At 40.0% G+C, this 27,815-nt stretch overlaps 1 protein-coding gene across 3 annotated transcripts in view; it reads right to left on the reverse strand.

Moving 5' to 3' along the window:
• MCTP2 (multiple C2 and transmembrane domain containing 2) overlaps window positions 1-27,815 on the reverse strand; it is a 107,796-nt gene that overhangs the window by 56,628 nt on the left and 23,353 nt on the right. For 2 of the 3 annotated variants that reach the window (XM_052808485.1, XM_052808484.1), the window contains exons 8-14: window positions 27,653-27,688; window positions 18,961-19,125; window positions 17,007-17,137; window positions 10,131-10,317; window positions 9,157-9,250; window positions 5,290-5,392; window positions 2,794-2,896 (exon numbers count right to left, since the gene is read on the reverse strand). In XM_052808485.1, coding sequence (XP_052664445.1) covers window positions 2,794-2,896; window positions 5,290-5,392; window positions 9,157-9,250; window positions 10,131-10,317; window positions 17,007-17,137; window positions 18,961-19,125; window positions 27,653-27,688 — 819 coding nt within the window. Of the gene's footprint in view, window positions 1-2,793; window positions 2,897-5,289; window positions 5,393-9,156; window positions 9,251-10,130; window positions 10,318-17,006; window positions 17,138-18,960; window positions 19,126-27,652; window positions 27,689-27,815 lie in introns of those variants that run through there. The other variant, XM_052808486.1, reaches the window with a different exon arrangement.

Below are 27,815 nucleotides of genomic sequence, written 5' to 3' on the forward strand. Positions count from 1 at the left end.
CTAGTCATCCATGAACAATTCCTGAAGTAGACTTACTTCATGCGCTGACAGCTCACAAGTCAAACTTGTGCACTTTTAACAGGAAAAAAAAAAATATGGCAAATGCATTTCTATTTTCAAAAGATAATTTAATGCAAGGCAAATATTAGGCCTGATTACCTAGAGAAATTAAACCTATATTATTTGCGAGGTTTCCTTGAGTCTTTAGCTATTGTTCTCTTTCAGCATATTTATCTAAATGTTTCAAAGGATACATTCAAATTTATAGTCAAAATGACAACATACATCGAAATTCCCATTTCGAGAAAAAGAGCTTAGAAAATTGCAGTTCTCTGTCTGAGCAGACTAAGTTAATAGGTGCAAAATGTTTTTTAATCAGAAGCAGAGATGAATATATTTACACTAGATTTGACTGAAATAGGAGGCAGAGAAGTTTGGACGGGAAGGAAGAAGATCAGTTGGCAAGAGAAAGCATAAACAATTTTTATTTTATTTTTTTGTCTCAAACCTTGGACAAAAAGCCTACGCTGAATAGCTTGGACATTACCACACACATGCACTCCCCTCCTCTGCCTTGTTACACGCTTCCTAAGGGATACTTGACAAATGCCTATAAAATCAACAGAAAATCCAAATCTAACATCTTCTCACTGTGAGCCCACACAGCCTGCTGCCGATCATACAGACCATTTGGCAAGCACTGGATCTGCAGGAGAGCAGCTGCTCCAGCCACTCTCTTCCAGTAACATCAGAGATACGAGGACTTGGGGAAAAATTAACAAAGTGATCAAAAATGGAATAAAAGATGTTAGAGGTTTTTTCCTCCCTGTAAACATCAAATCATCCTCCATGCCCAGCTGACTCTAATATTGTTCTAAACCTGGAGATATTGACAACTCAAGCCACTAAAATAGACAAACAATCTAAAATATTCCCAGCCTTAAAAAGAACTTGCAGTCCAAGCCATGGAAGGAAGAGGATTGTAAAGCACAAGACAGTGTGTGGGGCACCCAAGAGCTCAGTATTTACTCCTCAGCTTCTCTAGCTTAGGCTCTTTATATCCCCAAATTGCAGGGGTTCCCCTGTTCTGTACTCTAGTATAACTTGGAAAGAGCACACGGTGGATGAAAACAAACACACTTTCATGAAGAGATTCAGAAGCCACATTGCTTTTAGTTCACGTACACAAGAAATACACTTGTTTAGATACAATAACAACAAAACTGGAGCACATTGGCCTATTACTTTACCACTATAAAGCATTCCTTAGGTTGGGATCATATCCTCTAAGCCAGTTCAAGAATTTTCTGGGCAGTTCATTATTTATTTGGAAACATTGAATATTTGCAGTTACCCTCTCTGATCTTGATTGGTCCCTAAACTATGCTGACTCTCTGGGGCTTATATGGCCTGCTTTGATCAGATGGGACCTTTGCTTTCCCTCTAGAAACCTCCCGTTTCTCCAGTCTCTGCTAGGACAGAGCCCCACTAACCCGTTATTGCAATACTGCCTTTCCTGCAGCAGCCCACCTCTAAAATTCAAACTCTTGCCTTAAAAAGATGTGTGCCAGCCTTTCTGAGGAGGTGAATATGCTTTCACAGGGATGTTTCAAAACAATACTGCAATTTTGTACTCTATAATCTCAATCAGGATTCACTGTCTGCCTATTCGAGAGTGCTATTACCCACAGCATCACACTGTGCATTACCAAAAGCATCTCACTACTGCATGTATCGCTTGAATCACCTTATATATTGCAAGCATGAATGTTTGTACAGGGCTCAACACAGTACTCACTGCATAAATACCTGTCACACCCTCTCCTCTGCATAGGGAACCTACTGCAAAACATCAGTGCCTTAAAACTCAAGGAAACCCCCATGCTTCCAGTTACACGTGCTTACACGACTTGACTGACATGAGCACAAAATGCTGGATGTTTCAAGCTCCATCTACTAATTGATTCATTAAAAGTCACAGCCTAGAAAGTTCTTCCCAAATGTTACTGCAAAAGTTACCAGAATCTTCTGTGATATTGCACATACACATGGAGCTGTTTACATCCTCTTGATCTGGTTTATTCACTCTATTATTACCAGCCTTGTTCCAAAATTAAATCAGTCTCACCAAACACAAAGCTGCTTTTCCCCCATTTCTCTATTAATGTCTTTTAATGACCCTTTTATGTTCCCCTCTCTTTAACTTGGCCTTTTTTGGCCATTTCTGAAAAAGCTTCAACTCTCCTTAATCTCCAGAGCAACCACTTTCCCCTGAGCTTGCTTTGTTTCCAGTTTTGATTTTATACTCTCATGGTAGCGCTGACTCTTCACATATTTGTTTACAGAACAAAAGCCACCCCCTTTTAGGTAATTTTATTCAGCTGTGCCAATAACAACAGCTATCTCTAGTCAATCCTACTGTGATGTGCGATTACTTTCCTGGAGTAAAAAGCAAGACAGAACAAAGACATGCTTAAAATGTTACCTTCAGAAGATGATGTTGAAACATACAGAACTCAATTATGTTTTCAGACCTACATGGCATATAGTACTGATGAAGTACAGACACTTCTGCAATTTTCTTTCCAATCAACCAAATTTGTACTAAAATGGGTTGGCAATGTTCGTTACACTAAGGAGAACTATAAACACTGCCAACTAAGGCATATATAGATCACAAAACCTGTTTTATCTCTAAATCTGTGTTGGTTTGTGCTATGGAGAAAAGAAATGCAACTCGTTCCCAGCAAAACCATCAATGTTTGAATGATATATGTGGCAAAGGTAACTTACAGACAGCAAAGGGATGGCAACTTTTCCAAGAAAATCAGGGGGTTTATCTCCATCTTCATCAAACACTGTCACTTCCAGAACATCATGAATATCTTTAACAGGACTGGAACAAAAAGTGCAGACGCATAAAAAAATAATATTCGATACACATGCACTCAGTCTCCTCCACAAAGATCCGAGAACACTGTTTTACTAATTAAGTTTCTATTACCTTGGAGCATAAAACTAGCATTTAATTAAATCCCCCCAAAAATGAATCAAATGATGGGTATTCCCCATGCTTTCCCCTCACGTTTCAGTCCCATAACTAGGTGAAGAAAACTACCAAACGGTGACATTTTTTGTGCATTGATGACGCAAACAGGGTAAAACTCAGCTGTCCAACAGAGCAAGCTGGTGACTGGGAGAGGTCAAGGGCTGAATTCAAAACCAGGCTTCAGGACATTAAAGAAATAATCCAGGAAACAAAACTTATGTAACTTCATCTGACTTGAACAATTATCTCCTTTTTAAGGTACTAACAAATCAATTACTTAAAAAAAAAAAACCCCCCAGACCTATCAACCCTAATTGAAGGCCAAATGTACAATATTTTTGTTCCATTCAGTGTAAATTCTCTACTGATGTGGCAGCAGGCACTTGATGCTAAGTATTTATCAGATCATTAATAAATCAGAGTCTCATTTGAGAAAAGTTATATCTGCGTGCCTGCAAAAGCATGGGTAAGTGGAGATGACTTATGACTTGCATTCATTATCTCCTCTTTTCCTTTTTCCATGTGCAAGAGTTAAAGAAAGAGGTACATGGTACAGTGGGTTTGTCAGTTAACTAAGTGCAGCCGTTGTGCCCAAAAGAAGGGTGTTTCAGAGCAGTCCTGCTCCCAGACCCTCTGCCTGCAACATGGAGTTGCTCCTCACATACCAGAGCCTGAACCTAAAAGCCACCTGGGTTGTTTCTGCAGCTAGCAGCTGTAGCATGTTCTGTGATGTGACCCAGTGGCACCCAAACCACCATGAAATGCACTGTTTTCAAGACATTATGGCTTTAATATACATTGAAACCTGCCAGTTCTGCAACCATACTTCCATATTCCTCTCCAAGCCATTATCATTTTCCATATGATATAACTACCAGTGGTATAAAATATTAAAACCCCACAGTGACACAGAGAGATAAGTGTGTTGCAGAAAATCTGAATATGATGGGAAGGGCTCTCTGATGGTATTGAACACTCCAGCTGAAATGGATTCATCCACTCAAAACTGTCTACTCTGCTCCAAAATAAATCTAAATCATCAATAGCTTTTAAGGTGCTTAATTGGAAATTTTAAAAATGACCAAAAATCTAAGGACAGAAGCAAGAGCCTGACTGGCTCTGCAGATTTGGTGCTTGGACTAGCCACGCAAAAGCAATAACAAAGTTAAAGAAAGTCCATAGCAGACATTTCTGAGACCCACAGGAAATAGAGACACAAACTTTCTTTTTAAATAAAATAATTTTGGATTCTTATTAGATTTATTTTGTTGGCTGAACATCCGACAAGGCTCATCTGCTGGCAGAATCTCAGAATAAACAGTGATGTGTGGAAGCTTCTTGAGAACAGACAAAGTAAGGGAAAGGACTCCAAGAGACATGCATTCAGCTGCACCTATGAATTAAACAGAAATCTGGCAAGGTACTTCTATCAAAGAGATCAGATACTTTTTATTGTGTTCGCATTCAGCCCACTATTTATGAATGTTGCTTTTGCAAGAATCCTTCATTCTCAAACTGTTCTTCCAGTAGACAGGTGCAAATGTCATAAATGCTCCATTGCTAGCCCTCACAGTTGCCTTCTTGCCACAGACTGCCTACAGTCTTGGAGACATTTAACTCAGTTATATTCACAAAAATATTTTTGTCAGCATAAAGCAAGACTAAAAAATTGTGCTGCCTAAAAGAAATACCTAAATGATCACTTTTGTTATTAATAAAGTCACCAAAAAAAAAAGATTACTTTGACTTGCATAAAAATTTAAGCTTCTCTTTTGGGATAATCTATGTTTGACTAGTTTAAATTCAGAAGATATACCAGGAACAACATGAGCTCTAATTTTCTGCTTACTTACAAATTAAACAAGGATTCTACCATGGCTCAATGAAACATTTTATTTTAAATTACGGAAAATGTAGGCATGAGTATCTGGTCTCTACTTTCTGTTATATTATCTCTTGGATCCAGCTATGACTCCATTATGTCTAGTCATGATTCTTCCTATAAATATCACTATAATTTTTCTTTTAATGACTTCTATTAATAAACTCCATGCAAGAACTAGTAAAAGGCAAAAGGCTTTAATTGAGTTATATTTGATATTTCTCCAACATCCTCTCTGACTATGAAAAAATGACATATCTTAAACTTGACCTTTGTATTTTCCCAAAGTCGATAGCTTTTATAGTTAAGCTTCTAACTATTTGGTGTTGCAGCATGTTTTCAAAAGCAATCCACTTACAATGTGAAAACTTTGTTCCACTCTGGATTGAGGTTCTTGTAAACGGTGTGTGTTTGAAGACTGTCGTTTCCCAGCTCTAATACACAGAAAGGATCACTTTTACCTAGAGAAAGATCAGATAGATCAAAAAAAAAAAAAAAGGAGAAGAAAAAAATTAAGTGGACCAGTTATTGTATTTAGCATGCACACTCTTTCTTTGCAGTAGGGCTGAGGAAGTGATCAGTCAAATAAAATTAGACCCATTAAGACAACTGCAAATTGCCTTGTTCTGTTGGAATGATTTGCTAAATAAACAATATCTCCGATGCATCTTCAGTTCTGGAAACTCTAACACTTACCTTACAACTCGTTCAGGTAGCTTCACTCTAATACCTGAAATCCGAGACTTACAGTGAATCATCTGTAAGTCTTTATAGCAAGAAAAATCTGCTCATGTTGACAGTTACTCAGACAACATGAAAACAGTACCATCATTCTGACCCAGGTAAGCATCAGTGCTGCAGTTACAGCTCTCTATTTTATCTTCTGCTTAGAGCCTGTGGTCTTCTTCAGTTGATTACAGGATTAAGTAGCCGCACCATGAGAAGGGAAGTATGGCACTGTCTGTATCAGCAGCATTTCTTCAATTAGTTCCACGTGAGCAAGTCCTTGAAGCTATGAAGACCCTACACAGTGCCACAGTTTAAACAAAACCCAACATCAACTGGAGAATCCATGCATGAACCAGGTATCGTACTTAAAGCAAACAAAACAACCCCCCAAAAAAACAAAACAAAAAACCCCAACCCACAAACTAAAAAACAACCACCCCACTCCCCCCCCCAAATCTGCTCTCAAAAGAAGGATGTCAGCATGGAACCTATCATGGCGAAGACATGTTTGCTAATGTATTTTTTTTGATAACTCGCATTACATGAATTTGTAGCTTTCACAACTTATTGCAGCTCAGCAGTTTCCATTGTGAACGGAATAGCCTTTATCAGCATGTCTGGCTCAATATCTGATTTAATCTCATCTTCAGTGTTCATGTACAACTCAGTCACAGACACTCCAGCCTAACTTTTATGTAGGCAACTAAATATGTCAGCAATGCAGGGATTTACATAGCAGACAAACAAGATATTTAAGCAAAAGCTGTCTTTTTCTTAATTCTTATTTTTGGTATTATTAATGCAGAGCTCTTAAGGTTCTTACTCTGAGAAGTTTATAAACTAAACAGGAATCTTTTCAGTATGTAAACAGTGGGTATTAACTAGTCAATATTGGTGAAGTTTAAAGACCATTTTACTGGAATGTATTTGTCTTCTCCTTTTGAGCTTACATGCCCATTCCCTGATAAGTGTGGAAAATGCACGTAGCTTTTCAGAGAACTGCTTGAAATGCAAACTGGTATATGCCAAAAACAATCCCACTGTTTAATTTGGTATTCCGAATGCTATTTTTTGGTCAGTGAGCAAATGCAGTGTTTGAGGAGAACTCTCATGCGTACACAGAAAACATCCAACAAAGCAGAAAAAGTCATTTTCACATCAACAATACTATTATCTAGGAATATAAAAGTACGGAAGGCTCAAACTGGGCTAGTTGTGGCTGAAGAGCTTCTACATATTTGATATAGCTGTATGGAAACTAGCCTAAAATTTATGTCAAGTGGTAAAATATGGATTTTCAAAACACTGTTCAAAACCAAAGCAGATACTATGTTGTTTTCTGATAGCTATTATTATAGTAGGCTAAAAACTTGCAATTAAAATCTGTAATGCCAACATATAATCGACTGACAAGAGAAATCCCAATCACACCAAAATCCAATCTTTACTATGGTATAAGTTGGCATTACACTTGTCATCAGATAACTGGTCTGCAGAAGTTCACCCACGCAAGACTCATGACTTCTACGGGACAGGACAAAGAGGGAATGCTACCTGCTCATACTGCTCCTCTATTAACCCTTGGAAATCTTTGTACCTCTTATTGTCTCTGCAATTTTGCCTTTATCAGATTTTTAGCTGGACTTCGAATTTACTTTTATCAATAACAATAAATCTGAGCAGTCTCCCTGGCAATGCAGGAAATATGGCACTGCTCTAGGAGGGCTCTATTATGGAAGCCCATAATTGCTGCACTAATCATTTATGAATGGCTCAGAACAGATAATTAATCTTTATGTCTCTCATTTCACGATCAGAAATTATGCTATTTTTACCTAAAATGGCTGCATCCTTTTGCAATTTGGTGGGTCTATTACAGCATAATACTAGGATATTTTCAGCACTGCCATTGAAAAACAATTTGTCATTTGCTTCATGAATCAGGCTCAAAGCCTGGGTTATTTTGAATATAATGACAGACTGAGTAACCTTTTACTTAAGCAGAATTTCATTCTGTGCTATGCACAAGGAATGTGTGTCACATACTCTATGAAAAGTCTTTGAATTGCAGAATCAAGAACCTGCGTCTCTTCCAATGTTCATTATCCACCCACACGCTCCTGTTTAAGTATTGAGGGAAAGGGGACCAAATCCATCACTGATGCAACTGCATTAGCATGAAGTTTTTCAAAGGGTAAATAACCTTCCAGGCTCAGCTCTTTCCCTGGACGCTATGTTAAAACCTCACATATTTCTAGATAGCCCTAGCCCTGCCGTTTGCCAAAAGTTCTGCTTTGCTGTTGTACACTACTTATTAAATTTGTTAGTAAGGTGCAGTTACACTCCTAATTCCATATAGATGTATGCATCATGTCAATTTAGAAATGCATTTCTGTACAAGCTACCTTTCATGATTGGCAGGTTTTTTGTTTGTTTTCAAACTAAGTTCTTCAGTTCTTTAAAGTACTGCTCTCTGCAGTGACCTTTTCTCCCACTGCAGGGTTAAGCAGTGAATTGAAAATGAAATAGTATCATGATTAATCTTGGGCTTTCTCCTTTAGTCCTTACTTTAGGTGCAACATTCTCTTATGTTACAATATCTTCATGAATACAAGGGAATGGGGCAAAAGTGTTTTCTCTCTACCATCTTTCCTGCCTTTATCAACAAGTTATCTTAAAAAATTACTATGTCAGCAAATACAAAACACACAATGCTATGTCTGAATTATGAGCTGATGCAAGATACAGAGAGGAATTAAAAGGTCTCCAGAATCCTGGAGAAAATCATAATAAAAATAATAATATCCAGGCAGTCGCTACAGAGAAGTATCAATTCGCTAGACCTTCCCTGGAGAAACAATATAAAGTTGTATTTTTAAAAGGTGTTAGTGTTCATTGCTTCAGGACCAAGCACAATTTGAGGTACAGCTCAGTGGAAAATCCATCCTTTTCTTGGAGTAAGAGTGCCAAAAAGATCATCCCAAATTGAAGCCTAAAACAAGACGTAAAAGAAACCATCGCACTCACATCCCCATCGCCAGCAAGCTTTCTCTTTCGGGTGAAAGCTGCAGCACCACCCAAGCCCATCCACTCAGCACCAGGTCAGACACCCCCAAAATCTTTCAGTCCTGCTCACAAACTCACAAGGCACTGGATAAAAGATGGAGAGGCTGCTTTGCAGGCACCATCGCTTTATATCGACTCTTATTTTACATATTCCTGCTGGAAAATACAACAGTACACCATGCCAAGTGTTAAGTTATCAGTCACGCCACTCAGATCCAAAGAGGAAATCAGATCTCCATCCACTGGACCTTCCCACATACTTTTGGGAGTCAAAACCATTTAGTATCTCAGTTTCCTGAGGCAGGTTTCACCGCTAGAGAAATGATGGGAAGATTTACTTTTCCTTGATCAACAGACAGTACTGCGCAAAGTCTAAGTAGCACTCACGATATATTATAGCATCATATGCTGCAAAATAGAACTAAAATACCTGCAAAATCTGCTGCCAACAGGTCCACTGCCTTTAAAACTTTAACTTGTAAGAAGCCAATGTCCTTTATGTCCCAAAAGGAATTCTTTATACACTGCAAAGAAGAAAGCATAAAGATATATTTTGTTTGTAATTCAGTAAGAAACAGAAATTATCGAACTACTAAATGACTTACATTTTTATATCCATTGCTATTTCTGCGGTGTTTCAGTTCAGCAGCTGATAAACCCATAAATACATGTCCACTATCCCAGTCTCACTGCATCATGACCCTGAGGTTCACGACATCACATGCTACCTGCTCCTAAGGAAATTCTCCATTCACATAAGTTACATGTTAACGTTATGGTGGAGGTTCGAAGGAGCCCTGCATGTTTATTCAAGTATCATCTGCCAATTAAAACAGAAAATGGGACATAGGTAGACCTGGAGAAGCAGCATGGGTCAGGAAGGCAGCACACTCAATCAGGACTGAGGAACCTGTCCTCCAAAGCTTCAACTTACATGGTTCAAATTCCTCACGTTCAGTCTCGCACCCCATTTCAGAGATACACCTATTCCTTCTTGCCCAGCTCTTGAGGATTGAGGTGTGGAAGCCATCATATGGCTTTATCTTCCAATAGTTGAAAGTCCAGAACATATCCTCCCCAAAGGAGGAAAAAAAGCTAAGTATACTATGATCTCCCTGTGATACCCAGTGTGTCTCATTCTCCATGATAATCTCTTAATACAATTCAAGTTTGCAAGGAAAAATATTAGTTTAAAACTCAACAAATACAAGCAGCCAAATTACTTGGGTCTATCTGCCCTGCCAATCTCCTTGTCATTCTAAGCATAATAACTATTCCGTGTAATAGTTTTCTCTGGTAGGAGACCTGTTATTATGACTCGACAATTCCCAACCCCCCCCCCAATTTTGACTACTTTCAAAACTAAAGGAGAAAAAAAAGAAGAAAAAAAAAAAGCAAACTCACATAGCGCTGTGAAATCTGTTGCCGTTCACTGGGGTCTCCCAAAGGACACACACACAGATCAGAGATAGACACTCCTGTACACGGAGCAACTGCAATCAACATTAGCAGGGACCCTGAACGTTTTTCCAGAGGCAGCTCTAAGCAATTGGTCTGCTTCATCGGCAGGGCAGTAATGTCAACTTGGCACCTAGAATGACATTGCCAACGGTTAATAAGAAAAAGGAGCTGGGGGAAAAAAAAAAAAAAATAAAGCAACATTTGTATTGATTTCAGTAGCAAGCAAGCACCAAAACTTAATGCTTGTTCAGGATGGAAAGAGTGCAAAAAAAAAAAGCATCTTAAAATTAAACATGGGAAACCAATTAACCAATTTGTGTTGCACTTAACTGTCAAGTTTTGCTTTCTGGTTCACCTACTGGTAAGCAGAGGTAAAAGGTTTGGGCTGCAAGTACAGTAGGAAAACTTAACTCTGGCCTGCCTCACTTCCTCTCTAAAATCCCCTGGTGTTTTGTGATGGATTTGAAACACAATTTTATTTCACCTGGGGGAAAAGAAAAGGGGCAAACACAAAATTTAAAACATTAGCCTAAAATAGATTAGTTTCTTTAAAGTCACATACTCCATTTTATGCTACATTATACTGTATGCCCCAATCTCTTTTACAAGCCTTACTAGAGCTACATTTTCAGTGTACTGTTATATTTCCCAAAGGGAAGGATTGTCTTAAAAGTCCCCTCCAACCCCTGCACATAATATGTAACATTAACCTGATACTTCCCCCTAAATAAAAATAAGGAGGCAAAAAGAAAAAACATTCATAAAGACACAATAATAAGTGATGAGTATGGGCTAAAGCAGAGAGAGATCACTAGACAGCCAGTTATATGCGAAGGGAGCGGTTAAATGCAACAGAAAGCCTAATCACTTGGCTCGGCTAAATGCCTTCTATTTAGAAGTCCAGTAAATGGAGTGGAACATTTTTGAACCTCCATGGGGCTTGGCTTTTAAGAACAGGCTGAACAAAAGTTACAGATAAAAAAGGAAAAAACAAAAATAAGGAAGGAGAAGCTTTGTTGCCACAGTGCAAGGGGAGTCACATTTCTCAAAGGGACTGCAAGCGGATGATGGAGAGTGAGAGCTTTCGCTCCGCTTACTGCCTGCCGACAAGTTTTTATTTAAACTAAACTTGTTAAGGTGTTGTCTTAATAGGCTAAAATTCCACAGGGTTCCCCCAGGTGGGTTTCTTCTGGGTAAATGGTGCATGTAGTGTTCCTGATTGATCCCATTCCAGTAGTAGAGCTGGAGCAGTTTATACCCATCTGCTATAAATTGCATGCTTTCCGCTTCTTAACAGCCTATTTTCTGTGAATGCTAAGGGGGGTAAAAAAAAAAAAAAATCCCAAAACATTTCAGCCTGAAAAACCAAGAAGCTATGTTATGAAGTAAAAGTCATTGCTCTAATGAGTTTGTAAGTCATCCAGTAGCTCCGTGTATTAAAACACAGCTCTTTGTAAGATTCTTCTGACCACAATCAATGGGGATGACTTTGCCTTAAGTGTGCTCTTTGCTATTCACCACACTGAACGTACAACAGGTTGCAAGTTTACTCTTATTAACTGCTTTCATGTGCTTTGAAAGAGAAAGAAAATAAACCAGGAAGAGTACCGACACTGTTTGGTGCATAGGCTGCCTCTCAACACAATTTCCAAGTGTGAGAGGTCGCATTTAAAGCTCATTGCTACGCCTAGACTCTTCAGAAAGATATGACAAGAGAAGTTACAGCAGAAAGGAAAACAAAACAACAAAAAAGGCAAACATTTGAGAAAAAGACCTTATCACTTCCACACTGGAGGTCAACATCACCTTGGCTGCATTAACACAGTTGCTTCTCTGCAACTGCAGAGTTTTACTGATACTTTAGGTATCAGTGCAAAAGGGGGGATGTATCGTTATCTTGGAGTTTATTTTTTTTTACAGATGAAGAATCTGAAGAAAGGAGAGGGGAAAACTCAGGGTCACCCAGCTGGTCTGTAGTTCAGCTGGCAATAGCGGCCACGTCTCCCACATCAGCATTTCATACACCACCCACTCAACACAGTCCACAACTGGGAAAAAGCTGCATTTGCTTTTTTATGTTAAGAACTTTCCATGGGGTGAGAGAGAAACGACAACTCTTTCGGACAAGGGTGCATCTCCCACCAACAGATAACCTCAGAAATCTCTTGTATCTCAAAGGCAAAGCTAAATATAATTCTAGCTTGTTTTGGCAAATTGGAATTGTTTCTCTTATTAAAAGAATTTGATTAGCCAAAGGTCAAAGAAAAGATTGAGTATAAGGGCGTGGGGGTAGGAGGGATGCACATGTGGAGGGGAAAACAGCAGGAGGTGGAGTATAAGCATTTCTTCCTCAAATCATGTCTGATTTCCGTGCAAACTAACTTCCTTAAAACATCTGTGTTCACTCAAGGTGATGGTATGCCTCTGTATTTTCTTTTGAGGAACTGAAAGGAAAATCCACATTTGCACTTGTAAATGGCAAAAGGCTTAAGAAAAAAAGACAATCTGTTTCATTTAGGTTATACAACATAATTGATCAGATTGCAAAGAATGCAGCTTGGTAAAACAATTAGACATTCAATTTACTATATAAATTCAGCAGTTTCCACACAAACGCTTCTACACTATTAAAATGAGTCTAATGATTTCCAAACTACTTCCTCCATCCTCCTGAAACAAACTCTTCCTTTCCTTCTTTCTCAGCTTTCTATCTGCAAAACCTTATTACAGATAATTATTTCACAGGAAAGTGGTAAGAGACTATCATGATGGGCACAGTATAAAACTAATGGAGGCAATCCACTTTTTGCTCAAAAGTTGCCTGATCTGAATGCAAAGGACAAAACTTTCAGATTATGTGTATTTTAGGTGATGCAAATGACCTCCTGAGTTAAATTCTCAACATTGTAATCCTATCTCAGAATAGGATAGCTCTGCTTGTTGTCATCGTTTGTTACATTACATATTAAATTCAGGTACAATCTGTCACACACATGGCTATATGGTGATCTACAGGAGATACAGTTCTATAAGTTAAGAATGTATCGTGCACACAAATGTATCTTTTTTTTTTTTAACCACAATTAATTAAATGCTTTCCTTCCTCCTCCTGATCAATACTGAGGTCTACACCTCTATATTAACCTCTAGTCCTGTAGAGAATTACACCACAACAGCTTTAGTTTTCATTTAAGACTGTTCTTTTGACTCACAGCCCTCATCTTTAGCTGCCAAACTTCCCCCCCCCTCTTTTTAATTCATTTTGCAGAGAAATACACTACACAGTAAATTTAGGGTTAAATTATTTAACTTTATCAGGGAATCAAATGTTAAAATTTCACTAAAAGGTGCTGAGCTTAGCCTCCTACCAGTAGTTGTGGAGTTGTATTTTATTACCCAATCCACAGTTCATCAAATTATAAGTATCCTCAAATATATACAAATACATATAAAAAAAATCTGCACACAACATTGCCATTTTTTCCCCCTGCAGAATTCTTGAAAGCCCTTTACAAGAGGTCAGAATCATTATCGCAGTATACAGTAAGATGCTTCTATGATTAATATTTGAAAAGGAATTTCAAATGCCACAGGTGTTAGGGAGACAATTAATAAGGTCTTATTCTGACTTATTCTACAGATAAATTTTGGTTGTCTGATGCTTCCTATAACTTGGTGAAATTTAAATGAAATATTTGGATGCAGTCATAGTAGATTTTACCGCTCCATTCCAACAGCATGGCCTTTAAAATAAGGATTGTTTCTTGTTGCAAAGACACTGTTTCCTGGAGGCATTCATCATAAAGATATTGGATGCACTCCAATCTCATAGCTCATGGTCTTAAGTCTAACAATTTTTTGTAAAACCTCTTTCTTGAGGTAAATATGTGAAGAAAAAACCTCCAACATTCTGCAGCATCTTTTTCAAAATATATCCCTTAATGCAGAAACACTCTCTAGCAACCTAGCATAAACAATTTAACTCTGCCTGGACAAATTCTGCACACATTAACACCTTTGTTTATTAATATACATTAACATAGTCTCCTGTTTATAGCATACCTCTTATCCCAAAGGACACGAAAAGCACTCAATAAATGTTACTAACAGTTCTGTGCAGACTAAATAGAGGTATTATTTCATCCAGCACCAAAACACAGCAGCCACCCCTCAGTGTCAGACCCTGGCAGCTGAACCACTCAAGGCTGCAGTATTTTAAGCGAGGAAGAGAAATTGGACCCAGTTGAAAATCTAAGGAGAACGCAGGTAGGCTGAATGTAATAATTTAGCTTGCGATGTGTACTGACAGTGAGGGTTTGTTTCATGATAACAGAAGGGTGACATGAAATTGCACCAAATGTTTCCTTGCTAATTCAGCAGCAGACAAATGACCCAGGTGTTAGTGTTTAGTACCAGAGGTCCAACACATTTCTTATTCTACATGTTCCATAGTCTCCACAGGCACTTCAGGTCCTATTTCAAGAACAATATTTTACCTTGAAACCAAATTATGCCTGGGAGAAGAGCCATGTTCCAGGGGCTTAAGGCATCCATCCTACATGAAAACCTGGGTCTAAAGGAATTAACAGAAGTCTTTATTCCACAAAAGATCAGCGGTCTGGATTATCAGACATGACTCCACCTTGTGTATCTCCTCAGCTTTATTTAAATATTAAATATATATATTTTTATATATATATAAAGGTCTAACCAACACAGTTCAACCTAGACAGCCTTAAGGGGAGCAGAATGAATCCTAACTCTATCCACAAATAGGCCACAGAATTATAATTCAGATCCAGCAAATTTTGCCTTTTCCTTTAAACCGTGCAAATTATTTGAGGGCAACTGGGGTGTACTACTATGTGTAATGACTGAAAATAACCCACAAACATTTTACGAAAGGATCTTTCTTGCAATGAATGATGTTATGAAATCCAGAAATCTCAAAACTCAACTTGGAAGTCATGGAGACAATAAACATGGCACCTCATAATGCTGTTTTTCCTACAGAATCCTTTTCCAGATTAGACTACATTTGAACCCTTCATAAAATATTATTTATTGGGTGTCAAAAGTTTCTACACTGTAAAAACAAGACTTGTTATTATGCATTTGGTGTTTACCTATTCTTGCAATCGCTCTTTAAAATCTAGTATAATTTTCTCCTGTTTTGATGCTACAGCAAGTTTGCTGTGCTTAAGGCAACAACAGCAATATTTTTCTCTCCACATAGAGAGCAGAAATAACTTTAAGGTAAATCTAACACACGCAGGCTTTCCCAGTACTGAAATCTTTAATAACAGAATAAGCACTTTGCTGATAATTCTTGCCACACTGAACATCACCTGCCAGAAATCAGTAGGGAAAAAAAAAAAAAAAAAAAGAGAGGGGGAAAAAACCTAAGGAAGAATTGCTCTAGCATCAGGGACACTGAACAGGGGCAAGCCGCACACTGCTACATTCCTTAACTCTAAATAGAATATCAGAAGTAATAAAAGTAACTGTGAGAATGGAAGGAACAGATTCATCTTCAGCCACTTCTCCATGTGATGAGCAACAGCATTCAGCCAGAAAGCATTTCCTGCTCTGCAAAACCACAAATATTTGTAGAGCCAAAGGGCATTGTTCTTTTCAGTGAATAGTTTCAAACTATTTGAATGCTTAAAGTAAGAAAATGTTCTTACTAGTTACTGTTATTTAGTCAGCAAGTTGTGAAACCCTCGCCAGGTGAGAACAGCAAACAACTGCAGACAGGATGCCTGCCCCTAAGAATTTAGAGGTTGTGGCACCGATCCTGCAAGCAGATAAGCACGGGCAGACCCAAGAAGTGCTCCAGTAAACTAAATGGTTCTTGGTGCTGCTGCATGTAGCCAGCTATGCAGATGCAGTTTGGGGAGATGGGTCTAGATGACAATGCTGCAAGCCAAAAGAAGGAAGAAGATACAGTTACTACTAGGAAACCAAGACTGTACTAATACTGTACAAAATAAAATGGAGTGGAAGGGAAAGAGCAGGACATAAGAGTAGGAACAATACTCTATTCCCGTTAAAAAAAAAAGGTTGACTGCTATCCCACAAAAAGTCTCATCTGCTAACGTGGCATAAGATCATTACTCAAGAATTTGAAGCTATAATGGAATAATGCAGTGGGACAAAATCCAGTCAGTCAGAAGATGGGTAAATCACCTGTGAGGCTGCCCCTGAAAATGATGCCTTAAACAACATGAGCTTGTGCAATAGCGTGGGGCACCAAACTCAGAGAGATCAGTCTTCTGTGGCAATGGGGAAGAGATTACCCAAAGAAAGCAAATGCAGGTAACAGGACCCTTATGTAAACAAGGCTACAAGAACACACCAAAGTGCAAACAGAAAAAAGGGACACCAGTGCAACTTTCAAAAGGAGCACAGAGATCCCTGAGCTGGCACCAGCCTGAAGCCACAAATCAGCCCTGCAGAGCACAACAGAATCTGGAGCAATACCACCGTGCAAATGCAGACAAATACGGCCTCCTTGCTGCTACCGGCTCTCCCAGAAACGGCTGCCACCGAGCTCCCGCAGTACTTTGGATTTTACAGTCAGCATGTGCAGAGTCAGCTTAGGTGTCTGCTTTCAGGTTGTGGCTTGTCAATTACCCGTTAATAGGTTTTAATAAACATACCCTTACAGAGGTAACTGGACATGACCAGAATAAAGAAACATGTAGTATGACGCTTGTAATGAAAATAAATTGATCAATTTAAAAAAATAGTAATAAAAATCACATTATTTTCTGTACTTACCCCCCCGCCCAAAAAAAAAAACCCAAACCAACTTACATTCCCAAAAGCTCCTCATGCTTTTTGTTATCCTTTCTCCAGACCTCAATGTCCAACATATCCTTCCTGTCAGAGAAGTAGTGAAAATCAAACTGTTCCCTCCACTGAGGATTTGCACTCTTACACAGTGTCTAGAAAACATGCAGTTATAATATTTACTTTTCTTAAACGGTACTTATTTCCACAGTAAAGCACATACTAATTCTTCTACAAGAACAAGGACGGATATTAGGGCATTCAGGTACTAAGGTCTTTCCAACCACAGCTCCCCAGGCCATCATGCATAGCCTCATCTTCCCTAAAAACTCTTTCCTCTCTCCCAGTAACGACAAATATGCAAGTGTGACATGAATGAATGGCTGGAGAAATTCTGACATGCAAGGCGGATCCACCAGCTCCACTTTCAGTGGACAGTGGACATCATTCAACATCACACAGTGGAAGACATCAAGAATAAACCTTTTTAGGGCAATCACCTGCAAACGGGTTTGAATTAAGGAACCCAAACCATTATTTTTTACCCTTCTATATTGAGATATAGTCAAAGAAGGAGCAGCCTTAAAACTGTTAACATCCAGTTAATTTGGTATCTCTAAATTGTCCGAGTTCAGTGAGATTGTTCATGTGTTCGGGTTACTCTGAGTATTCACTAGATTGGGACTTAAATCACTTGCAATTCATATCACACTACACTACCCACCATCAATACCGGCATGGCCGCTGAGAGAACAGGAGATAGGATTAGCTGGACCATGACTGAGATTCTTCCCACCTTGTCTGCTTTTCTGGACCATAAGAGATTGTACTTCGTAAGTTGAATAAATTCCAGGAAAGAACGTGAAGTAATGCTAATTTGAAGTTGTCTTAGGGTGTAAAAGCAGCAGTCCCCAGCCTTTGCTGGACCCCAGAAGGAAATACTAAGCAATTAACTCACTGCAGACAGCATTGCATTTGACTCCCCATTTTAAACTTTTTAATTTTCTGTCACTGTAAACAGTGCAGTCTTGCAGATTTGTGACACAGGCTATGGACCATTAGAGAGAAACATGAAAAGGGATCTTAACTGGAATAATGCATATTTATTTTAAAATAACTAACCCATTTGTTATTTTTCAAAACTGCTTTTCTAAATAAAAACATACGATGACCTTGGTTTGAGGTCCAATGTGGGGGACAGAGTGCAGGTTTCAGATGCGCCTACATCTGAACATCATGTTCTGTGAACTTGCTCTGTACATTTTGTACAGGAGGGGGTTGGTTTATTTCCTTCTCCTCCTCCCTCCGCAATTCCAGTTCATGACATGCAGAACTCTTATTTTCTCAACAGAATATTATGTTAATTATAGCCCCTCTCCTTATTAGACTTTGGAGATGAAATGTGTATCTTTGGGAACCCCATTCATTTCTCAGATTCCCATGAAACAGTACTGGATACAGGTAAACACAGCCTAGAAGAATAAAAATTCAAATCAAAACCATGGAATATTCTGTGTGTTTTGGTTTTGTTCTTTTTTTCCTGTTATAGGTAAAATTTTTCAAGAAAGCTGCTTTAAAGATATAAAAATAAAAAAAATCCCCTGCACTGGGAACCATTTCATATCTGCTTTTCCAGAATATCTAACATTACAAACCTAACTTCTGTATTGGCAGAGAACAACACACATGATGCATGTAGCTTTATTTCATTTCATATTAATGTCAAACATTCATCAATATGATGAGTATGTTAAATGCACAATAACAGATACACACAATATTCCTAGCTTCCTATTTCTATATTGGCATGTAAAACATATTAGTAAAATGTTAGTGTCCCTGATCTGGTCTCCTAATTTTGATCTCACTTATATAAAAGAGATTCAAGAATAGTTCCATCTGAGGTAGCAAAACCAGTAAAAGAAACAGCAACTACCTTATTGGCTTCAGCAAACTTAAGGAAATCCTTAATACTTACCTTACTCTTGTATCTTTGATCTCCCAGTTTGAGGAGAATAAAAATCTCTGCCAAGCCCCCTCCGGGGATGTTCTTCCCCTCCAAGAGTGTGATGGTGACCAGCCCGTTCCACAACTGGTTCTTGCGCAAAGAGTCGGAGAGTTGCACGCTCCGCATGAAACTCGACTGAAAAGCAAGTCAGTGACACAAAACATTTATACACACAAACCCACATTTTTATGCCCAAACTAACTGTGATATGAAGGCACCAGAAGTGAGAGAGGTACCATGATCCCCTAGGAATAAGCAGAGAACGGAAGGCAGTAGGATGCTATGGATTTTCTGCCTCTACTGTACTACGGCTGGCCCCAGGAAGGGACAGTGTTCAGCATCAGAGCAAAATCAGCAGGGTTAGCTTAAACCCCCAGAGAAGTCGACTTCAGCTAACCTAGCTGAGCTTTGGCAAGAGCAGACCTCGATCATTGAGAGCAATCTGTCACCTTGGCTCAGGGAAAGACACAGGAGAGCGATGGGGAGGAGAGGTGGAAGAGGGGAGAAACTAAAGTAAACTCTTACACGTTTCCAGCTACGTCCATAAAACGCAGGTCTGTCCTTTCTGGGGAGACAGCCCACAATCATATAGTCTATGGCCAGGTGAAAGGCTGAACATGCATCTTCCACCTCCTCAATCACTCAACCGCCCGTCATCCGCATTAGCTCTTCGCCTCCTGCCTCTGGAGCTCCTGCTTCCAGAAACTGAGCTCACGAATCAAAAATACTGATGCCTGCTGAAAAAACACTGACACCACTGGGCTCTTTATCTGGAGTTATGGTTACCTGGTAGCCACATTTGTTACCTTTGCAGCTTCATCCTACACAGCACGGCTGCGCTAACAGTTTGCTAACTGGCAATATTTTATTGGACAGAGGATGATTAAATAGGTCTTTATTTGGGGGTAGTGAGCTGGAAACATTAAAACTCAAGGCTATACTTTTCTTCTCGCAGTAAAAATCCTGCCATATTTTATTCTCGTGAAGCAACTTTTAACTCGCCACACTTCAGAGCTTCAATCATGTCATATACAGGTGGGAGCAAGACGGAGGAGAAAATTTCACAAGTCACTTTAAAACAGGACGTGTTAGCTTTAAAAGCAAGTAAGAAATGTTGTTGCTAAATAAAACGATTGCAAAAGCACCTGATGTCTGAAGATTACTTTTTATGGATCGATTACCCAGCAACAAAATTCTTAAATCATGGGTGGTGAACTCACAAATTTTTTACTCACTTTTTACTGGTTAAAATACCTAACTCTTTGAATCCCACAAGCATATTAATATACCTCTATTTAAACACCCCGTTTGGCTTTCCTGGCACACTGGTTAAAAATTCCTACCTTTAAAAAGAAAACGAGATTTTGATTCATAAATCCAGCTGCAATGTAATTTCTTTTTTTTTTTTTTTTTTTTTTTTTTTTAAAGTTCGTCTTTTAGGCCAAAAAGCTAAAGCATGACTGTTCCCATGGACATACTTCAAAGTCCCGGCAGATATATTCCTCCCTAAACACTGCAACTATTTCAAAATCCTTTTTATAAAAGAGGGAGTAATGTCCACAAGGGATCAAAGGGCATTCTACAGTCTGGCAATCGCCTTAGAAAAATGGCAGTGCTTCCATGAAATATGCCCTAAAATAATTTTGCAGCTTGGTATGTCCTAATTTCAAATTGGATGTTTATCTTGGAAAGGCTTCTATCTAACTTGTCCATAAAACAGCTCCACTTAGCTCTATGAGCCCTGTGAAAATGGAATCCAAAGCTGGCTATTAAGGGGGCCTGGAGATTGCTTCCATATGGCATAACAGCATGGGAGTGGAGGGCTAAGGCCTACAGCAGGCGCTGCTTGGCTTGAGCTCCCCATCTATCCATGGACACTCGTTGCATTACACCATAACATCTGGATTATTGCTTGTAATGTCCCTGGGAAATATCCACTTCCCATCAAAGCCTTTATCTATCTCGGTTGTACTTTGAACATTTTAGTATTTAACATAGTCATGTTTGATGTGATGTACTTGCTGCTTTAGGACCAAGGATTTTCCCTCCCCCCCCCAGCTCCTTCCTCAGAGGAGGAAGATGTATTTGATGTTAGTTCACACAAAAAAAAAACAGACAAAGTTTATTATCCGTGTTACAATTTCTTTTAAAAATAAAGCATCCAGTTCCCTTCAAAGCTTCCAGGCTGAACACCAAAGACAGTTGTTATCACTCAGTTTTCAAATCAAATTTAGATTCTTTTCATTTTTTAACCAGGCCAGAATTTTAGGGAGTCACTCAGTGTTGGGGGCCTTCCTACCCAAGTTCTGTAGCATGCATAACCCCACCCTTTTAGCCACTGACTTGACAGTTCAAAGGACTGTTGGGAGGTACCTAAACCAGCCTGGGTTCCACACGGTCCCGGGAAAAATCAGCGCCTGCAGCTCAGAATTACTAGAGCACATTGCAATGCATCAGCTCTGACCTTCCAAAGCAGGTGGCCTCTAACAAATGGCCTCATGCACCCCCTTTCCGCATGGCTGCGCAGCTGCAAAAGTGCTCTGTGCTCATCTCAGAAGAGGCGTATGTTGGTCTCCAGCTAACAGGACCTGGCTACTTTCTGGACGAGATCTAGCATCACTTTAGAGCATCACGCTGGACAAAGAAGCCAAAACATTTGCAACTGGTTTAGGGCATAGTGCTGATCTGCAGCACCTCGACACAGGCTTGATGACTGCAGTCTGCTTCCTACCTCCCCCAACCCAGGTCTGCCACCTTCACAAGCCTCTCTACAAACGGAGCAGCACGGAGCCCAGGAAGGCCGCTTGCCTCGTATCCCTGCAAGACAGCCCATCACTTTAAGAATGCTTTGGATTTCCTGGACGTGCCCAGGTCGTTCCCACAGTGTGTGCTCAGCAGGTCTGGCACATCTCTTGTGCCTCGTATCATCTACACGCACACCAAAGAATCACTCTGTGCATGCTCTGCAGCCACCTCTCCAGCCTCCCCAGGTATTTGGCAGGCTGTTCCTCTGACCACCTTGATGGAAATCCCAGCCAAACAGGCAGTGTCTCAGATTCCACTCAGTTTCTGGAAGGAAACACAACTGGGGAAACCCAGATGTGTGGTAGAGCCACAGACCTGGACCATCAACGAGTCAACTTTAGTGTTGCCTACGGAAGACTGAACTATGGAAAAATGCCTCCCAGGTGACAAGAAAATGATATTGCATTATTTATTTTCAAAGTCTTACCTCCTCTCTGATACCCCACACCTACTTGTTTCAAACTGATTTACACAGAGTTAATTGATTAAAGTTCACAGCTTCCCTCTGAGCTGGCAAAACTATTACAAAGCAGAGCACAGAGAAGTGCAGTGATTAGTCCAACAAAGTTACTCGGGGGCAAAACAAGCACTGAAAAAAACACCCTAAACCTTCCTCCCTCCAGCCATCTCTACACTAACCTGCCTTCACAATGAGAGCAGAAAAGTCAAAGCCCCTGCCTATACTGGCCAGAAAAGGACATAACTGCTTAATCGGTGACAATTTTAAAGTGTTTTCATCTATTCAGCTCTTCCCTTTCCCTGTTACCTCCCAGGCTATGGATGCCTCTGCACTTGGGTACTTCACTCCTCCTGCTGCTGAACCCCAGCTCTTTCGAGCTGTGCTCCCAGACTGGACGCCAGGTCCTTCAGGCCTCTCCTGCTATATTTTCTTGTAAACTCTCTGCAGTCAGCCAGCTCACACTCTGGCTACATCCCAGACCAAAGTAAAGGTGCCTTGCAGAGGTACAGAAAAATTGGCTGAAGCTCTAGGGCTGGAAATTCGGAAACACATGCTTTATGATGGAAGTTGGCACAAGTCCCAGGCACGAGACATTGGACAAGTTTGCTTATTCCTTCCTGCTCCCCAGTCGCTTCTGAAATCAAGATAGCCTTGAGACCAGAATTCGAGGGCTTATCTCCAGATAGAGCTCTGATTTTGGCTGGGCTCTGGGCGCAAATAACCAGTGATACCACAAAGGCTACCTTCATGAACCATTCACTGCTGTAAAATGGATAACAACTTGAACAAAAAGCATCCCTCAAACAAGCCAGCCAGAAAGAAAACAATACGCACAAGAATATCCAGAAAGCTTTACTCTTAAAAACAAACTAGATGCTTTTAATGTTTAAGAGCCCATGTTTACTGCAGATTTAGGGACTGGGCAGCATCAGGTAAGTAATGAGTAATCTTCTCTGAAGCAAAAGTATGGCCTGGTCATAGAGCAGGACCCTGCCACATGAAGAACAGAAGATGGTTCTTCTCCCTGCTGCTTCAAAAGAACATTTGCCCAGAAAACATCCCATGTCTCTGAACAGAAAAATTAAAAATCAGTGCTCACAATACCATTTTCAGAGTCTGGTTTCTGGTTTCAAAATTAATATAAAAGCTTCTCACGCCAACTTTCAATTCTTTATTACTTTCTGGTTCTGGTTTAAAGAAGAAAGCTGGACAAGAATGAGGTGGGCCATATTCTGCCTTCACAGAGCCAAATACAGGAGACAAGCAAAAATGACAGAGCTTTGGAGGGGAAAGAACCAGCTCATTGACCCAGCTTCACAAAATTCTTTAGGAGCTCGAGTCTCCCTGATAACACCATTTGTATATAATCTCCCTCTATAGGCACCCAGCAAATCCCCTCTGGTGCATCAGGGCTGCTTTCAAATCTGTCTCTTTTCCTGACACATACTTACATGCCCCAAGTTCAAACTTGTTTTTGAAGCAATAAAGAGATGCAGAAAAATTGTACATTTAAATGACATGGCGAGGTGGCCAAGTGTGAAGCGAGCCCATCTCTCACATCTTTCATTTAAAAGGATGAGACAGGACAACAGAAAGCCTGCTGCAATCCCTGTGAAGAGGTCAACGTCAAAACTGGGCCACGTAATTTGCCATTTGAGAAAACAACAACACACAAATAGGAAGACTCTTTGGACCTCTCCTCATTAGGCAGGGAAACCATTTTGCAGAGGCAGTCTCCCCTTGGGAAAGAGGAGAGGGCAGCAAGAAAGGCAAGTGAACCGACACGAGATTGCCGCCACAATGCGTGACCCTGTGGCAACTGAGTCCCTCCGCTCCGCAAAATGCTTGGAGAGCGTCGCTGCCCACAGGGTATTGTGGGAGAAAGTCAAATACAATGAGGCAGGCAAAAATGAAACCTAACAGCCCACACAGGGGAAAAAAAAAAAAAAAAAAAAAAAAAAAATGGTGGAGTGAGGGATTTTCCCCCTGCGATGAGATGCCGAGGAGCACTTCGGTCCAGTCAGCCTTTCAGCCAATTTATTCAATCAGCTTAAGCTATCAAGGTGGCAATTGCGTCGCTTTTGTTTCAGGACTGAACTGCTGCAGGTCAATCCACCCCAAGCAAACCCTCTTATTTGCTTCATAGATGTTCAACACTTAAAGGTTATTCAGCTGTACAAATGTTGGAAATAGCGTGTGGGGCACTCAGGGTGAGACTCAAGCCACCCAGGACAAACAAGGCTATTGAGCATCAGCATGTTGGGCTCCAGCGGAGATAGCTACCAACTCCCTCTGCACCCCAGATAGACCCAGAAAGAAAAACAGAAAAGAGGGGAGAGCCTGCCAATACACAGATATGAGTGCACGCATTAATACTGCCTAACAGTATCCTCTTCCTTTTGCAATGCCACCCTCCATGAGAAAAAGAAGAAAGCTGAGCTCTTGGAGTCAGCTCCCACAGAGGACAATGCCGTTCTCAGCTCCCATGAAAAATGAGGGATCTGGATGTGCTACCCATGTCTTGGGAGTCCGCCCAAATGTGCGACGATTCCCTTCTAGCAGCACTAAAAAATATACACTGTGTAATCAACAGATAGCTAAATCATGCAGTTCAACAGCTCTTGCACCAAAATGATTTAAAAGACAATATTCAGTTGCTGAAATCCTTCCTACATACTATCTGTAACGATCATGAGGCAACCGTAGCTGGACTGGAGATCTTGTACTGCTGCTGTTTTTGTTGTTGTCTGAAATGTAGCTTTTTCTTCAAAAAGGAAGGGAGCTCAGAGAACACACGTGAAGAGTGTACGGTATCCACAACAGCTCACGTGAACCTCTTTGCCAGTCTGACATGGAGTTGCATCAGGTATTTATGCCCTCAACAAAGGTACTAACCATTTGGGGTGAATTTGGGAAGCCAGCAAGAATCCCGTGATTAATGTGAAAAGACTCATTTACGATACGGATGTGCCAAATCTGCACTAAGATAACATAAAATGGTCAAATTAGAGTATAACCAGGTTTCTTTCATATAGGCAATACAGATTTAAAAGAGCTGTGAAAGTTATATTCATTTTGTCCATCCTTAAAATAGTCATTTTCCCTGTATTTGTAGAAGAAAAGCTAAATATTACAATAGAGGTCAGCTATAGTTCAGCACACAAAAAAAAAAACCACCCAGGAAAACTATTTCAAATTAAAAAACCAAAACAAAACCCCCACACAACACTTTTGTTTGCCTAAACCTACAGTGATGAAATTTTGAAATTTAGATCTGTCTCAGTTCAGCTGTTCAAATGGAAATTATACGGCCTTTTTCTCCTTCAACAATCAACCACAGTCAGCTCAGTAGCCAAAAAAGAGACGAGTTTGTGTATCCGTTACAGAGCTCTCTCCGTTTCCCCTGCCCTCCTTATTCCTGTGTCTTTATCTCGTCCAGCAGCATTGTTTTCTACCCCATCATACTCTGTGGCTATTCTTCCATAACCTCTTGTGCCTTCCCTAGACACCTATATTCCCCATGCACACAATTTTTCTTTCTAGCCTTTATGTTCTGCCACAAACTGCTACTACTGCTTCCACAGACCAGAGTTTCCTAACTAAAGATGGTTATTGATGTACAGTACTAGTGTTTTAGTGCAGTAGCAGAATCAATAAACTAGGAAATACTGCTTTGTCAGATTTTTCCAGTGCATGCTGGGAAATATTTTTACTGCCTTTGGATGGTCACAGAGCTTTTCTTTAGAGATCACACTGGAGCATGAACTGTGTCTTCCCTAGGAAGAACTGAAGCTCTCCTACCCTCTAGTGACTGGAACAGAATAGAGCACAGGGTTGCAGCTTTTTTTTTTTTTCCCCTCCTCTTTTAAACAATACTTTCACTTCTAAATCAGTACCATGCTTCAGCATCTCTTAATTTTATTTTAAAAGACACTACGGCACAAGCCAGAGTCTTGAGACACGAACAACCTGCCAGTATGGCTTATGGCTTAAGATCCAAAAACCTGTACATAAAAAAATTATTTAAAATGCAATGAGATATAGTGTACAAGCAAAAAAAAAAAATTCCAGTGACAGCAACCAAGACAGAAGATTGGCTATTCTGGACAAAAAGGACCAGAGTTTAAAAACCTGGCTCCCTTTCCCAGGACCCAGAGCCAACCAGCGTCAAGAGACAGCTGTGTGTGCATGCGTGAGAAAAAGGGGGATCAAGCTACACTGATTGAGGGCACAGTAATTTCCAGAGCTTTAGTTAAAAACTAAAGTGCTGAGCTCTTCAATTATTCCATCACTTTCTGTCATATGGCATTCAGGGATGCCTGGCGGCTCTCCGTGCCGAGCGCCGTGGGAAGGGCTGCGATATCCCTGGAAGCAGGGCTCGCTGAGCTGCCGTCCAGCTCCAAGGGCTGTACTTTGTACTTCTATTGACAAAAACATACTTGCTGCCACAATACCTGAGAGGGTTGGCTCCTCTGCATAGCACACCACAGTTGTAATGAATATAACAAGAGGAGGTTAATTATTCAATTTATTTAGGCATAAACCAATAGTTATATAGGGAAAATATCAAGATGCATACGTGTTCTCATACGAGCCAAATTCTGTTTTTCAGAAAGTTAGACTGTATAGCTCTCAAGCTGGGTACTTGGGCCTGCAGTTTCTATATCATTGTTATTTACTCAATAGCAAATTAAAGCTTTACAGAACAAATAAAAAGCCACAGTCTGTTTCCCAAACAAGTTAAAATCTAATGCAAAAATGGGACAGTACAGGAATATAAAAGTAATGGAAGCCTGCAGGGACACTACAGAAGACCAAGGGAAGCAAGTTATGTAGATATGTAGCAACACACAAATCTTAGAAAACCTATTATGTTGCTGATAATGAAAACTTCCTGCTCAGTCTCCATCCCAAAACCAAAAGGAATTTCAAAACCCACAGGAACAACCAGAAGAAATACTACCTCTCAAATTCCCCCAATGGGAGAGGCAACCTAAACGACTAGACTGGGAACCAGGAGAGCCATGTTCAACTCCAGTACTGACTACTGGCCACCTTTTGGTTATCCTTAAGTAATTCAAATCTCCCATAGCTCCTTTTTGGTTGTATTTACACCCATTTCCATAGCACAGACAGTTTTTCTCTCTTTCTACAGCTCTTTGCTGAGTGGGCCTTACTGTCACTTGCCACTAGACACTACAGTAGGACCTACAATAAGAGAACAGCAGCAATTTCTCATCACATTAAAAAAAAAAAGGCAAAAAAGCTGCCACTGCATTTGGACAGGTTGCATCTAGACTTCAGAGTTTTCATATTTTCACACTTTCTGTTTCAGAGGAGGGCACAAAGATTTTGGCAGTGGACTTTTTTTGAAGAGAAAAAAAAAGCATGGATTACCTTGGATGAGGTTCGCTTCCTCCGACTTGACCATCTCTACTCATGAGCCCCCACCATCGTACCAAAAAGAACCCAGAGAGAAGAAAAAGAGAAGAAGTAAAACAGAGAAAGTGTTTAGTAAAATAATTCAAACAGCAGCTTATCAAATGTGTTAGAAAAGCTT

The sequence above is a fragment of the Harpia harpyja genome, chromosome 14, assembly GCF_026419915.1.
Source record: "Harpia harpyja isolate bHarHar1 chromosome 14, bHarHar1 primary haplotype, whole genome shotgun sequence".
In the NCBI taxonomy this organism is placed as follows: Eukaryota; Metazoa; Chordata; class Aves; order Accipitriformes; family Accipitridae; genus Harpia; species Harpia harpyja.